The sequence below is a fragment of the Ursus maritimus genome, unplaced genomic scaffold (genome assembly GCF_017311325.1).
Source record: "Ursus maritimus isolate PB19 unplaced genomic scaffold, ASM1731132v1 scaffold_16, whole genome shotgun sequence".
NCBI classification, from domain to species: domain Eukaryota; kingdom Metazoa; phylum Chordata; class Mammalia; order Carnivora; family Ursidae; genus Ursus; species Ursus maritimus.
In genome coordinates, this window is record NW_024424008.1 from 7,064,848 (window position 1) to 7,080,512 (window position 15,665).

At 36.7% G+C, this 15,665-nt stretch overlaps 1 protein-coding gene across 7 annotated transcripts in view; it reads left to right on the forward strand.

Moving 5' to 3' along the window:
- NUP98 (nucleoporin 98 and 96 precursor) overlaps positions 1-15,665 on the forward strand; it is a 123,427-nt gene that overhangs the window by 84,420 nt on the left and 23,342 nt on the right. For all 7 annotated transcript variants that reach the window (XM_040630789.1, XM_040630790.1, XM_040630791.1 and 4 more), the window contains 6 exons: positions 328-492; positions 6,168-6,350; positions 7,054-7,210; positions 8,574-9,003; positions 10,494-10,723; positions 12,070-12,336. In XM_040630789.1, the coding sequence (XP_040486723.1) occupies positions 328-492; positions 6,168-6,350; positions 7,054-7,210; positions 8,574-9,003; positions 10,494-10,723; positions 12,070-12,336 (1,432 nt within the window). The remainder of the gene's footprint in view (positions 1-327; positions 493-6,167; positions 6,351-7,053; positions 7,211-8,573; positions 9,004-10,493; positions 10,724-12,069; positions 12,337-15,665) is intronic.

The window sequence follows — 15,665 nt, forward strand, 5'->3', positions numbered from 1 at the left end:
ACATGTACTAAACATTTAAATCTAAGGACAGTGGTAAACTTACATGTGATAGATGACATTTCATTATGCCTTAAATATTTTGATAGCTCTCTTTTTTTACAAGCTAATTCTGCATGATTACAAGGGCAAGTATTATGGAAGCTCTTAGAAATATAATTGTTAAAATTGATTTTGTTGGATTCTGGGGCACCTGGCTGGTTCAGTTTGGTAGAGCATGCAACTCTTGATCTTGAGGTTTTAAGTTTGAGGCCCACGCTGGGTGTAGATATTACTTAAAAATAAAATCTTTAAAAAAAATTGATTTTGTTGGATTCTTCCTTCCCTTAGGTCTCCCATTTTTCTAAGTATGGCCTTCAGGATTCTGATGAAGAGGAGGAGGAACGGCCATCTAAAACTAGTACAAAGAAGTTGAAGACTGCCCCCTTGCCTCCTGCAGGCCAGGCCACCCCATTCCAGATGGCTCTTAATGGCAAGCCAGCACCTCCACCCCAGGTAGAGACAGAACAGTGAATTTGAATGGAATCCATGATACAGAAGTTGAAAGGAAGTCATTCAGCTAGTACAAAGCTGTTTATGACCCCTGGAACTTTGAAGAGTACAAATGTATTGGCAATCACATTGAGACAAGTACGAGGGAGGGCATGAGGTGGTCCTGGCATCTGTTTTTAAATTGAGAAATTTAAAGAATTCTCATGCTGTTTGGATCATTCCTTCTACAGATTGTCATTCTTAAACACCTCCCTCTCTTTCATTTGGACTTGCTGAATTCTCTGCTCAGTGATCAACTTAAGATAGCATTTTGCTTGTGTGGGTTGATACAAAGTAAATCTTACTTTCTTGCCTACCTGATGTGCAGTTTAATCTTGTTCTTTACCTCCTGGTTTTTTTAAAGTTCAAGTAGCTTTCTGCAAGGGTTTTTTAACTCCATTTTTCTCAAGTTGTTTGCTTATACTTCAGGTAACCTCTTGATATTTGTATTTTAACAATACAATCTTTCTGAAAATAGATCAGGTTTTAGAATATAAATGAATTATTTGGTTTGGGGAGAGAGGGCCTGTATTGTTTATTGCAATTACTTGTGTCATTCTCTTTCAGTATTGTTAAGCCAGTATAAACCTTTTGTCCGTGTAGGGAAAGGTTTGCAATTTAAATATCAGGTAGTCTGCCAGCTCATGAAGAGTTTTACTTTCCTTTGGATGTTGTTTATCATCAATCAAGTTACAAAATCTTTTTTTCTTTGCTGCCATACTCCCTCAAGGAAGAGAACTTAATACAGAATTTCTTTGTAAAGCATCCTCTACCTCTCAGCTGCTAAAAGCAGGACCTTTGGAATTTTTTGTGCTACAATTCTTATGGCTGCTGAAATGTGCGATTTTTATGATTTATTAAATAATTTCTTGGGAGGCATTTTCTGAAGATTGTTGTGTATGTATGTTCATATTTGCGCGTATAAGGTGAGGGAGGGCATGATAAACGTGGGAAATGGGATATACATTGACTTCTATGTTCGTAATCTTTATGGCATAAAACCCCTAAGAAATCTCTTCTGAACTAAAGAAATGCTGTAAATGGACTTGGTTTTCCAGTTTTCCGTGTTCATTTTTTTCTGAATCATATACTTTGTATAATCCCTTTCTTTCCAGAGTGTTTTTTAATCTTACATTTTATGTATTTCTTAGGATAAGAGTCAGACAGCCTTCATTCCTGCTAATAAATGTAATTGTTAGATCCTAAAGATGCAGCTGTGAAAGAAAAGCTTCATCTGTGACTAGAGCAAATTTATGTAATGTGTCTTGACAATCAGTGATTTTTTTTTAGGCTGTTTAATTTCCAGAATACAAACAGTAAGGGATAACTGTACATTTCTGTGATGACACTTCAGTAAGTGAGAACCCATTAAAAAACTTTTTGAAGAGCACCAAAATATTTCAGAAGAAACAGGTTGTAGGAAGAAGAGATGTGGTAAGGATCAAAATGGGCAAAGAGAATACAGTGATGAGTGGGATCTTTTTCAGATGTCTCCTTTGATTTAAGAAGAAGGTGGTCTTTGGCTGGGGAAAGCAGAAATGGGAGAAGTGGGTAGAGTTGTTTAGGTATTAGGCTAATGTATTAGAGCAGTCTTCCTCCATATTGCCCAGTGACCTGAGTGAGACAGGTAGGAAATGCTAGTGGTTGCATAGCTTTTAGTTATAAGCACCAAAGACCTACATTTATTTTACTTGGCATGAGGAAAATACTTGAGCCATCTGAATGAACTATCTTTACACGGTCACCTGGCCCCCTGGGGAGCTTGATTTCGGGACATGATGTTCCTTCAGTCTGCTCTGGCATTTTTTTTTCTCCTGGCATTTTTTTTTTCTCAGGTTCTTGGAGTATGAGAGTTGAGGGTTTTTTAAGCATTAGGAAGATTTATATTTTTGTTTAGTGGTCACTTTATCCTGCTGCCTTTTATGTAATATCCTCATTTCCCTCTTTGTAGTTCGTTCGTAAGATTTGGTTTTTTCCTAAAGAGGTAAATCTAAGCAACCAGAAAACATCATGCCTTTCAAGTTAGAGAAAATGTTGGCAGGAAAACCTTCGTTACACAGGTGAATCAGAGCAGTTGCAGAAACATTTGGTAGTTAGAGCATTATTTCCAAAATACTGATCTGAGATCCAGTTTTCAGCTGACTGCAACACTACTTTGGTGACCTTTGGTTCCATAGATAACAGCATGGGGCTCAGGCATATTTATATTTTAAATGCTTTCCCCCAGGTGATTAAAATACGTGGCCAGGCTTCAGAACCATTTGTTGAAAGACCTCAGATGGCATTCAGGCAGAGACTTCACCTATAGCTTTTTACCTCCTCCACCTCTTACTGAACTGTAACTTATGTTCAGGATCATTGAGACAGATTAGTTGACTTGCTCAGAAACTTATCATTATTCACTCGGTGAGTACATTCAAATGAGTCAAAAATATTTTTAAAGGAAAAAGATTAGGATTTAAAAGAAAATTCCAATTTATCTTGGGTATACTTTTTAAAAGTAAAACGGCAGCTATCTAAATGTATCCAGTAAGTCAATATATATATGTTAAATATACATTTTATATTTTTATGTAATTAATATATGTTACACATATATATAAAATGTATACTACAAGCCTTTTTGCTTCAGGTATTAATGTTGCAGTGTCCTATACTACTTGTGATATCCCTGAATGTACGTGTAGAAACATACACAGTTTGGTGGTTCCTTGAAACCCTGGCATGAACTTTCTCCAGACAACATAGTAATGTTGACAGGGCTAATTTTTGAGCCAGATTAATATAAAACATTCTTTGCAGTTAGAAAACAAGTTATTTTGGAAGCAGGCAACAGTAATAGTTACTCTAGATTAAATTATTTGGAGGGAGGAACAGTATGAATTTAAATATCTGTTTGAGTGTGGATTGGGTGTTCACCCTTTGTTGAATAAAAGGTGTCATGATTTATCTCCTTGAATTACTTCATGTAGTAGATTAAGAGATGCTTTATCTTTAGGGTATTGGCAGCTTGGTTTGTATGAGGAAGATTCTCTTCAGATGGAAAGTGAAGGTTTCTAAAATCATTGGAAGTTTCACTCATGAAACCTCACCCTCCATATATCTAAAGAGATAGTCATTTTACAGATATTGTCTGTGTACTTAGGATTTGTAATGTACTGTGCTGGTTTTAAACATAAATAAGATCTACTTCAAGAGATTACAGTAAGGGATATTCTGTTTGGCTGTTTTTCCCAGTATTTGCCTTACTTTTCCATGGATTTCCCAAGGGCTTCCTTTTTTTTTTTTTTTTAAACTTGTTTGATTCCTTCTGAGCCACCTTTCTATTATTATTATTATTATTATTATTATTATTATTAGTCTATTTTTCTTTCCAGGACTGGCTTTGAAGAAGCACCTGATCTCCCAAGATTTCTCTGAAAATAAGTACACAGACATCTTTTGGGGGAATTTATTGCAATTGCTTAGATATACTTTAACACAATTCACTAATGGTGGTCTTAGGAGCTTACCAGCTCCTCATAGTTTCATAGTAATTCACTTCCCCCTTATCCACTTATTACATGATACCTCATAGCTTTAAAGTCTATGCATGAGGGTAGAGCGAATAAAACCTTGATTCCTAGCGCACTTCTTAAAAATACACTGGGTCCCTTAGGTCTGTACTTGAGTTGTTTAAGGCAGAATGGGAGGATTTCATCAAAATGTGAACATCTCTTTCTGCTGTTATTTCTTTGTTGAGTAGTGTATGTTGAAACCATCCTCCCCTTTTTTCCTTTCCTTTCACCCATCCTCTCCTTGTTCCTTCATATTAATAGCGTGTGCCACGCACTACTCTAGGCAGTAGAATTGACAAAATGTTCGATGAATGTTGGCTTTAACAATGTGCTTGGTTATAGATACAGAGAATAGTAGGCCATAATCTCTGTTTTCAAGCCCTGACAATGTGGTGGGACAAATACATACTGCATATGCAAGAAATCATAATATATTATGATGAATCAAAAAACAGGTTTAGACAGGGTGTTATAGGAGCCCAACAGAGGGAGGGTATCCTGACTGATAAGTTGACACGGAGGATATGGGTCAGTTTGATAACTTTTCCTGAAAGTGAATTGGTTAAAAACTAACTTATGAGGGAGCTTTTGGAGTTAGAATGTTCCCATAATTCCTGTAATTAAAATGGGAGCATTGTGACCTCGGCTACTTTTCATTTTCTTTTTTTCCAGAATTAGCATAAAGGTAGCCTCTTCAGTAGATAAAAAGTAGTATCATTTTTGCCTTTCACTATTATCTAGCCTTCAATTTTGTTAGAGCAGTTCTTGGGGATTGTTCATGTCTTAAGTGGCAATTTGCTATGTATCCAACAGCTTAATTTTTCTAGTTACAAATGGGAGGAGTATTAATACCTTACTAAATGGTATTTTATAGTAAGGATATTTATTACAGGAATGCAAGGGAATAATAGCTTAATATACTTAAAGTTGAAAAAGTTACACTAATGGATGTTTCTTTGGCCAAAGTAATCATGAAATTATTTTTAAAAACTACCTGTTACATAATAGCATCCATTTGAGGAGCAGCATGAAATAGGCCTCTTAGGAAGATAAGCCCCAAACTGTGGAAGATTAATAATCTACAGATGATACCATGATAAGAAAAATAATTAGTAAAACTTTTTGAGAATGTTTCATAAATTGGGTTCGCCACTCTTTAGCATTTTACCGGGTAATATGCAAGTTTAGGACATACTTAATTTGTACTGAACCAGTTATTTTACAGTGTGCTTCAGGTTGAGTTATTACCTTTTCAAATCATAAACTGTTAGTCATGGGTATGTCTTGAAAACCGCTTAAACGTAAATTTAACTCTTGGCACTTGAACATAAAGGAATTATTCCTAGATTAAAGTTGTTCCTGGGGAGCACCTGGCTGGCTCAGTCAGTAAAGCCTGCAACTCTTGATCTTAGGGTCGTGAGTTCAAGCCCCATGTTGGGTGTGGAGCTTATTTAAAAAAAAAAAATGCTTCTAATATTACTTTGCTTTTCCTTTTGGGAAATTAGAGTAGACATTCCTCATGTCTTAGCCTACTACACATGTAGAGCCCAGCTAACCTTTAGGATTCAGTCACCCAAAAAATAAATTCCAGACCCCAAATTGTGTTAACTGGAAATTTATTTCTAGTTGTTTTTGTTAAAAAAAAAAAAATGCAAAGTTACTGGAGACTTGATATTTGTACCTTTTACTCTCTTTTCCCGATGGCTTCTGGCTATAAGACAGTGTGAGGGCAGAGTCACCCTGTGTCTATCAGAAAATTTTATTTGCTAGCTATATCAGGTAAGGCATAATCTGTCTAAAGACCACCATTTGTTCAGTATGGGGCTTAGGTTCCAGACACCAGACCTTAAGATATTACCAAAGGGTGATTTCGTGAATCTGTATTTGGACCCCAAGTACGTATAGGAGGGATTTGGGGTAATTACTGTTAAATTCTTTTTAGCAAATATGCTACCTCACGTTGTCATAGAATTGGCAGGATCTAGTGTTGCTATATCATATTCTGAATAAATATGGTCTAGAAGCTCTGTGTCTATTTGGTGTAATTTAATGCTGCTTCCCTGATCTTTCTGCTGTCTACAGAGCCAGAGTCCAGAGGTGGAGCAGTTAGGGAGGGTTGTGGAACTGGACAGTGACATGGTAGATATCACCCAGGAGCCAGTTTTGGATTCCATGTTAGAAGAGAGCGTGCCTGAGGATCAGGAACCTGTGTCTGCCTCAACACACATTGCATCTTCACTGGGAATTAATCCACATGTCTTACAGGTGAAGTCCTAACCCACCCTTACTACAACAGGAAACCAAACTAATCTTTATCTCCCTTGTATAACCTCGGTCTTCTTCCTTGATTATTCACTGAAGAGCATTGTGTGGCGGTTACTGGAGTGAGGAAAAAAGAATATGACCCATGTTTGGGCCTCATTTTTCCATTCTGGCAAGGAAAGGAAAGGCTATATTGAGATTCAGAAGACCTGGATTCTAACCCTGGTTTTGCAACTATTACAATGTGACTTTAGGCAAGTCATTTAACATCTGCGAGCACTGATTTTTCTCTATAAAATATGCTTTGTTTCCTTCATAGGGTAATTTTGAGTCTCTAGAAGGTGCTCCATCAAAGTATTTTTAATAGCCTGGTAGATACAGGTTTCTTTAGACTCTGTCTCACCTTCCCCCTGCGCATATTATAAGTTTATCCTTTGTCTTAACATTTGAAGTTAATCACTCGGTAAACAGGTGAGCAATTGCTGTGTGCCAGACTTTAGCGAAACTCTAGAAACATAGAGGTGTATTCTATAATTTCTACCCTTCAGGCACATGCAGTGTAATTGAGTAAGCCACACAAATATTATACTAGCTCTGAACACAGCCTTCAGGCAGAGCAATTTATTAGTTATTGGAGACTGCATTTTTCTTTTATGGCCTTTGGATTTGGGGGGCACATTCATTCTATAGATAATTGCCTTTTTAGATCATGAAAGCATCATTGCTTGCTGATGAAGAAGATGTAGATATGGTCCTGGATCACCGCTTCAGTCACCTTCCTTCTAAAGCAGATACTTCTCAAGAAATCTGTTCTCCCAGACTCCCCATTTCAGCATCCCACTCATCAAAATCCCGTTCTTTAGGTACTGTACCCGATGCTATTTTACGAGAAAGCTGTAAAGTCCTGCTCTTCACCTGTCTTCTTCTAAGCTGGGTCAACTTCTCTAGCGAATATCCCCCTAAAGGCATGTGACATAGGATGCCAAGAGGAGATGTACTCTTATAAATATGTTAAGTGGGCCAGTTTTAAAAAACCATAATCAGCTTTATTGGTGTAGATGCAGAAGTTGTATGGAGAACAAAGCATTTGTGTTTTGTTGAGGTTATGTTTTTATTTGCTTATGAATGTGGATTAGATAGTAAGCTTAGATTTTCTAATTTTTATCACACTTTAGAGGAATGAGTGGGTTGTCCTGCACTGTACTCTTTGTGCAATCCTCATTTTATAGCCTTCCGGGGGCAAATATTGCCTCTTAAAATGCACAAAACTTGTCAGATTTCTACCTTTTCCTAAACCTCCCCAGATTCTTAGGGAAGTAATATTTGATTTTAAAGCTTTCCCGTTTTTCTTCTTGTGGGATTAGGGATAGAATATTGATGTCAACAAATCTCAAAACATCTTGAATGCCAGAGGAACTACCAGGAAGAGATTTGTTTATGTTACCTTAAAAACTTAAGTGTTTAGTTTTCAGTTCTTTCAGGTGCCCTTATTAACTTCCTTTTTAAAAATATTTTAACTAATGAGCCATCAATTAAACATTCACTACAACCTTTTCTGTAATGGACACTACATGAAAATCTCATACTTCAGTAACTGACTCCTTGTTTTAAACAGAATTAGAAAACCGGCAGTAGTAATAAGAACTGTCCTTCTCAAGGGCTCAAGATGCCTCAGTGGGTTTTTGTTTCATTGAGTCTAGCATTGAGCATTTGAGTGGTAGCAATTTGAATTTTGATCTTACTAAGTTTTTTCTATGGACTAAGAAATGGTTACATTTGGCATTCTAATGAGGGCATGAGCATTGGTGTCAAGACTTCCCTAGAGGTATCTTTGTGGATTTGGACTAAACACTTTTCTGAGCCCAGTTTTCCCATCTATAAAATGAGGATAATAGTGTTGTTCGTTCTGAAGTTATTGCAGAGTGAAATGAAACAGTGTATACAAATGGCTTATACCGAATCACAGATAAGAGCTTAATTATTTTTTTAAAATAGTAAGTAGTATTTGTTATTAATGTTAATATTGTTGTTGGCATCATCATCACTAAAACTCCTGCCTTGATTTCCTGGTTGAAAGAGTATTCCACAGACTCAGATTTGCTTCTTGTCATCTATATCTGATTTAGTTGGTTTGGTAAAACTATAATTTCAACCTCACTGATTGTTGCTGTTCAAGAAGCAGTAGAGACTGTATTTTCTAATAGTCTTTTTTTCCCCCTGTTTCAGTTGGTGGGTTACTACAATCAAAGTTTACTAGTGGAACTTTTCTTTCACCAAGTGCCTCTGTACAAGAATGTCGTACTCCCAGAGCAGCATCTTTGATGAATATCCCATCCACATCCCCTTGGTCTGTCCCTCCACCCCTGACCTCTGTGTTTACAGTGCCCAGCCCAGCCCCTGAAGTTCAGTTGAAAACCGTGGGTACACGCAGGCAACCAGGCCTAGTCCCTCTTGAAAAGTCTGTCACCTATGGCAAGGGGAAGCTCTTGATGGACATGGCCCTATTTATGGGACGCTCATTTCGAGTTGGTTGGGGCCCCAACTGGACTCTTGCTAATAGTGGAGAGCAGCTAAGTGGTTCTCATGAACTGGAAAATCATCAGATTGCCGATTCTATGGAATATGGATTCCTGCCTAATCCAGTAGCTGTTAAATCGTGAGTCATATTTTCCTTATGCTTTTTGAGAACGACAACTTGGTAGGTAAGAAAAACCTTTTCATTGTCAGGAGAACCAAAGTCAAGGCCCTGCTTTGTGATCTTTCTAGAAATGTTCTTAGTACAACTTTAGGTAGCAGAAGATCTTTGTATAATTAAAAACTAAACATTAATAAGATAACTCCATTTGTATCATCAAGGTATGAAGAGTATATAATACTCAGGGGTTCAACTTTATTTGGAAATGTAACAGACCCAAAGCTGATGCTGCAGCATTCCTTGGTTTTTTCATCCTTTTTGTTACATTCGTCTTTTTTTCTTATTTTCTCACTTAGATATTTGTGTGTGTGTGTGTGTGTGTGTGTGTGTGTGTGTGTGTGTGTTTTCCTATATAAGGTATATTCTCAACTAAGCACATTTCCTGTATCTTGGGCCTGGTAAGGTGAATGTATAAACTATGTATAATCCATGCATAAGTATTTGGAAATAAGATGACATCTGATAGGGGCTCCTGGCTGGTTCAGTCAGTAGAGCATAAAACTCTTGATCTCGGCTTCATGAGTTCAAGCCCCACACTGGGTGTAGAGCTTACTTTAAAAAAAAAAAAGATGACCTCTGATAACTGTATTATGTTATATATTACTACATAATCCCCACCATTAACATTTATATATGTGTGGTTACAGTTCTGTATACTTTATGCATGTGTATGTGTATGAGTGTGCATATATATGTGTGTGTGTGTGTGTGTATGTGTATATATATATATCTCATGTAGATATATGTATAGTTTCTGGTAGTTGTTAGTATGCATACAGTTGTTTTGCGCAAAATATATAACATTTTCCTATTTACTCTGTATAACAATTTTGTGCTATCTTTATTACAGATTAAATGACTGATTACCTATGATGCTTAGTTTTTAAAGTTGACTTTGAAACAAAACAACAGCATCTCTTGAACCTCACAATTAGTAATGTTGATTCTAAACCTAGGTTATGCATGATGTCATGATATTTTGAAAGTTGTTAATACCAGTCTTCAAATCGGATCAAGGCCAGATTGATTATGTACTCGTCTTAATTTAGAGTCAGTTCTATAGTATCTATAAGCTTAGCCTCACGACTTTTGATACCTTACTAAGTGTAATTTGAGAAATCAGTATCCCACAATGGCTTTTGGCCCTTGGATTTCATAGTGTCTAGATACATGTTGAAGCCAGTTCCAAGACGAACTGTATTGATTCACATGCTTTTTATAACCTGGCTTTAAGAAGCCTTTGGATTCTGAATGCATGGACCAGATAACTTGCTTGCTCATTATATAGGAAATAAGTTCATTATAGTTTGACATTAGGAAACACAATTTCTGTAAAATCACAGGGTAATGTTTTGCACTCTCTGTGTAATCATAAAAAGGAACAAAGGTTTGTAGGAAAATTCCAGCACCTGTCTTGTCTTCATTTTCTGTCTTGTCATTTGCTCTTGTAGCCTAACTGAGTCTCCATTCAAAGTTCACTTGGAAAAACTCAGTTTGCGACAAAAGAAGCCAGATGAAGACTTGCAGTTATACCAGATACCTCTGGAGCTCAAATTAAAACATAGCACTGTCCATGTGGATGAGCTGTGTCCTCTCATTGTCCCTAATCCAGGAGTTGCTGTCATTCATGACTATGCAAATTGGGTTAAGAAAGCATCAGGAGACTTTTTGGAAGCACAAAGTGAGTATGGACTGTTTGTAGTCTAACCTTTGATGTTTCAGGAACTGCCGTAGAAGCATGTGTTCATAGGAGGACAGATTTCCTTAGGCCAATGTAGTGAGTGGATGCCTGAGCTCACCCTTGTCTGCAGTTGAGTTGGAATGGGCAAAATCTCAAGGAAGGAGAAATGATAACATTTTTACAATTACTCTTATGGCTTTTAACTTACAAGTCGTTGTTTACAGGAACTATAGCCAAATTCCTTGGATTTTTGAAATTGCATTCCTTTTGCCACCCAGAGAACATAGGGAGAAAAAGCTATTCCTTCTTGCTTTTCTAAATCCTACGCATTCTTCCATACTTGGTCTTCCCAGCAGTTTATGTTCAAAACTTCCCTTCCTAACCTCTCCAATACCTTTCTATTACTATTGTGACATGGTTTTCTAAACTAGTAATTTGATGAAGGGCTTTTCTACTTTGGAAACTTAACTATTTTCAAATCGTAGAAAAATCACAATATTATACGTTTCATAATATTTCAACATTATTGAAGAATGGCGACTATTTTGAACTGTTCCATGCCACACATTTTGAGAGTTGTGTATATTCATTTCTCTATGTTTGCTTCAGTTGTCTCATCTTCTTTTCAAACATGTGAGTCATTTTCCCAATGTATACTTGTTATTTGGCTTAGTGGTAAACAGTGCTTCTGTTTTGTTTTTCCTTCCTGAGGAGCAATATGAATAGAAGTTAGGAATGTAGAGTTGGACTCGGATTACTTGGGTTCAAGTCTTGGCTCTGCTACATGTTGCCTATAACTTTGAGCAAGTTACTTAATGCTCTGTACTTCAGTTTCCTCATCTGTAAAATGAAGATGGTAACTACAGTATAGTTACATCGTGTAGTTTAGAGTCGGCTTTACTCTTAAGTGCTTTCAGCAGTGTTATTTAGGCTCACTAAACGTTAGGCTGTGCCTACCGCAGGAGAGAAGACTGCCTCACAAGTTTTTAGAGCACTTCATATTTCTTAAAGCATTTTGTAAACAGAATTAAATCAAATTGGAAGACTTTTCTCTGTCATTTGAGATTATATTAGTCATAATGCAACTAGAAGAACCTATTTTAAGGAGCACAGATACACATTTGTTATATAAGTACCACAAGAACATGGAATGAACAGGCAGTTATACTACATACCTCTGGAACTCGTAAGACACAGCAGAGTGAGCTGGTGACAGATTAGGGGAAATCAACTTGAGTGGTTGTTTGGGGTATTTATTAATTTATGTATTTTTATGCCACAATTAGAGTGATGTCCTCTATGTACTTTGACTTCATGTCAGCATTATTTTCCTGTCCCTTCTTTAGTTGTGAAGCACTGGAGCTTAACATGGACATTATGTGAAGCCTTATGGGGCCATCTGAAGGAGCCTGACAGCCAGCCGGATGAGCCTAGTGAATACATTCAGATTCTGGAGCGAAGAAGAACTTTCTCTCGCTGGCTATCCCATACTGCCGCACCTCAAATTGAGGAGGAAGTCTCCTTAACCAGAAAAGACAGGCCTGTGGAGGCTGTCTTCAGCTACCTCACAGGCAAGAGGATCAGTGAGGCCTGCTCTCTGGCCCAGCAGTCAGGTAGGGCATATGGTCCTTCTCTGCACCCCCCTCTATATCCTACTCACTAGTTGTCCCTACCCGTTAATTGTAGATTTGCCTTTGTCTTCTAACCTGAATTAAGTATAGACTTCTCAGGAAGATTGCTGGTTCCTCAGAATAGGAACTGTGTTTTCTAGTTTTCTTTTTAGAACCTAAGCATTAGGTTTACTTAATTAAAATTATTTTAATTTTGTATGCTACATATGCGTTTGTAGTAAAACTAGAAGATACAGATAAGCAAAAAGCAATAAACCCAAATCACCTAAATCCTTTAGTATTTACTATATACATTTCAATGTACAGCTTGTATTTGGACTGTTTACTTTGTAAGGTACAAGGTATATTAAGATTTGTGTACACAAAGCAACAGATGCATGTAAACTTTTCAAAGATGGTACCCTGCTGTCTACCTACATATATATATTGAGAGAGAGAGAGAGTTCTTTTCATGTTCTCTAATATAGATATTATAGTCAAATGCTTCTTAGTATTCTTTTATCTACAAATGTACCATGTTAGTGAATTCCTTTTTTGACATTTAGACTTTTTTTCCTCCCACTATAAGCAATACTCTGAACCTTTTAAACATAGGTATTTTGCGTTAATTCACTTATTTCATTTAGGTAAGTTTATAAATTTAATTTCCAGGCTGAGATATTTACTTTTTTTTTTTTTTAAGGACTTCCCATTATATATTTGAGCTTTTTTTAGTTCCCCTTCCACTAATGAGAGGCATTCAGCAAGTACTTAATAACTGTCCAGACAGATCTTGATAAGAAAAAGATGGCATAGTCCAGTTTATGTGTGTATAATGAGATCCCTGATCAAACCTTGTTACTGAAACCTAACTTATCTGAAACCAACTAATTGGAGCTGTCAACTGAATTTATTTTTGGAGGACTTGGCCAGTTTGGATTGTAAGGAACAAATCATAGGAGAAGCTAGAATCAAGAACTTCTACACGTGGACAGTTGCATTCCACTGTCACTACATGGTTAGCCTTTTGTGATCTTCATATATTTTTGCACAGTGAGAATTTGTCTTCAGGATTGGCCTTTTATAAAGTTAAGAAGATTATGAATCATTAAATTAAAGAGATAAAGTTATGCTCACCAGCACATATATGTATAGCAGAAGATCTTAAGGAGTGCCAGAAGTCAGGTCCTTAGATTTATTTGTTCACAGACTCTACTCCCCCCCCTTTTTTTTCTTTTCTTTAAGATTAAACTTTTGGCAAGGCATTACCTTTCAGCTTACTAAAAACTTTTGCTTCGCTGTCTCCACTTTTTTTTTTTTTTAAAGATTTTATTTATTTATTTGACAGAGAGAGAGACAGCCAGCGAGAGAGGGAACACAAGCAGGGGGAGTGGGAGAGGAAGAAGCAGGCTCATAGCGGAGGAGCCTGATGTGGGGCTCGATCCCATAACGCCGGGATCACGCCCTGAGCCGAAGGCAGACGCTTAACCGCTGTGTCACCCAGGCGCCCCACTGTCTCCACTTTTAATAATTGATAGAACAACTAAACAATCAAGAATGTAAAATACTTAAACACTATCAGTGTTTCCTTATATCTATCCAGCAAGAAGAAAGACCTCAAATCAATAACCTAAGCTTCTACCTTAAGAAAATAGCAAAATGAGAACTAAACCTAAAGGTAGAAGAAGAGAAGAAATAGTAAAGACTAGAACAGAAATCAAGGAAAATGACAATGTATAAAAACAGTGATCAATTACACCAAACATTCATTCTTTGAAAAGAGTGAGAAAGTTTATAAACCTTTAACTACACGGATCATGGGGGTGGGGGGGGGAAGACCACAAATTATAAAAAACAGGCATGAAAGAAAGAACATCACTACTAACCCTACAGAAAAGGGACTACTATAAGAAATTGTGTCATCAGATTCAGCAACTTAGATAAAATTGACAAATTGCTAGGAAAATACAAATTACCAAAACCGACTCAAGAAAAAGTAGAAAATCTAAATAGATCTATAACAAGTAAAGAGGTTGAATTAGTAACTAAAAATCTTCACTCAGAAAAGCCAAGGTCCAGATGTCTTCACTGGTAACCAGCACTATTTTTGAAGAAGTAATACCAATCCCCTACAGCTCTTTCAGGAAATAGAGGGAGCACTTCCCATCTTGTTCTGTGATGACGTTATTACCCCGATGTCCAAGCTAATGTACAGAAAACGCACAGCTAACATCATAATGTTGAAAGACTGAATAATTTCACCCTAAGATTGGGAACACCATTTCTATACAGCATTGTAATGGATGTTGTAGCCAGTGTAATCAGGAAAGGAAAAGAAGCAAAAGTCATACAGATTAAGAAGGAAGAAGTAAAACTGTCTCTATTCAAAGATGGCATGATTCTGTATGTCCATAGTTCAGTCCTAAAGAATCCACAGAAAAGACAGTGGAACTAAATAAACTAGTTCAGCAGAGTCTCAGGATTCAAGATTAGTATACAAAATTCAGTCGTGTTTCTATGTCTTAGCAACAGGCAATCCAAAAATGAAATTAGAAAAATAATTGCATTCACAATAACATCAGAAAGAATAAAATACTTAAGGAATAAATGTCACAAAAATGAGACTTGTACTGTAACTGTAAAGCAGTGCTGAGGAAATAAAGATCTACATAAACGAAGAAACACATTTCACGTTCATGGAATACATCTCAGCTTTAGCACTATTGTCATTTTTGGCTGGCAATTTTTGTTGTGGAGGCTGTCCTGGGCATTGAAAGTTACTTAATAGCATCCCTGCCTTCTGCCCATAAGATGGCTTTACCCTCATTTGGGAGAACCAAAAAATACCTCTAGACATTGTCAGATGTTCCCTGGGGAACAAAACCATTCAGATTAAGAACTAATAGATTGGGAATTTCTGTGTTGTTAATTGATTTGTACATGAGTGCGTTTTCTATCAAAATGCCTACAATAAGCATTTTTGGAGAAATTAATAGGCTGATCCTTATTTGGAAATGTAAAAAACCTAAACGGTTTTGGAAAAGAGGAACTAAATCGGGGGACTCAACACTTACCTGATTTCAAAACTTCTGTAAAGCTGCAGCAGTCAAGACAATGTGGTACACTGGCATAAAGATGAACATAGAAAAATAGAATAGAAATGAGACTTCAAATATGAAACCCTTCCACTTGTAGTCAGTTGAGTTTTGACAAAAGTGCCAAGATAATTTAAATATGGAAAGGATAGTCTTTTCAGCAGATAATGCTGAGGTAGTTGAATATTCATATGCAAAAGATTAATTTATATACTTACCTTGTACCATACACTAAAA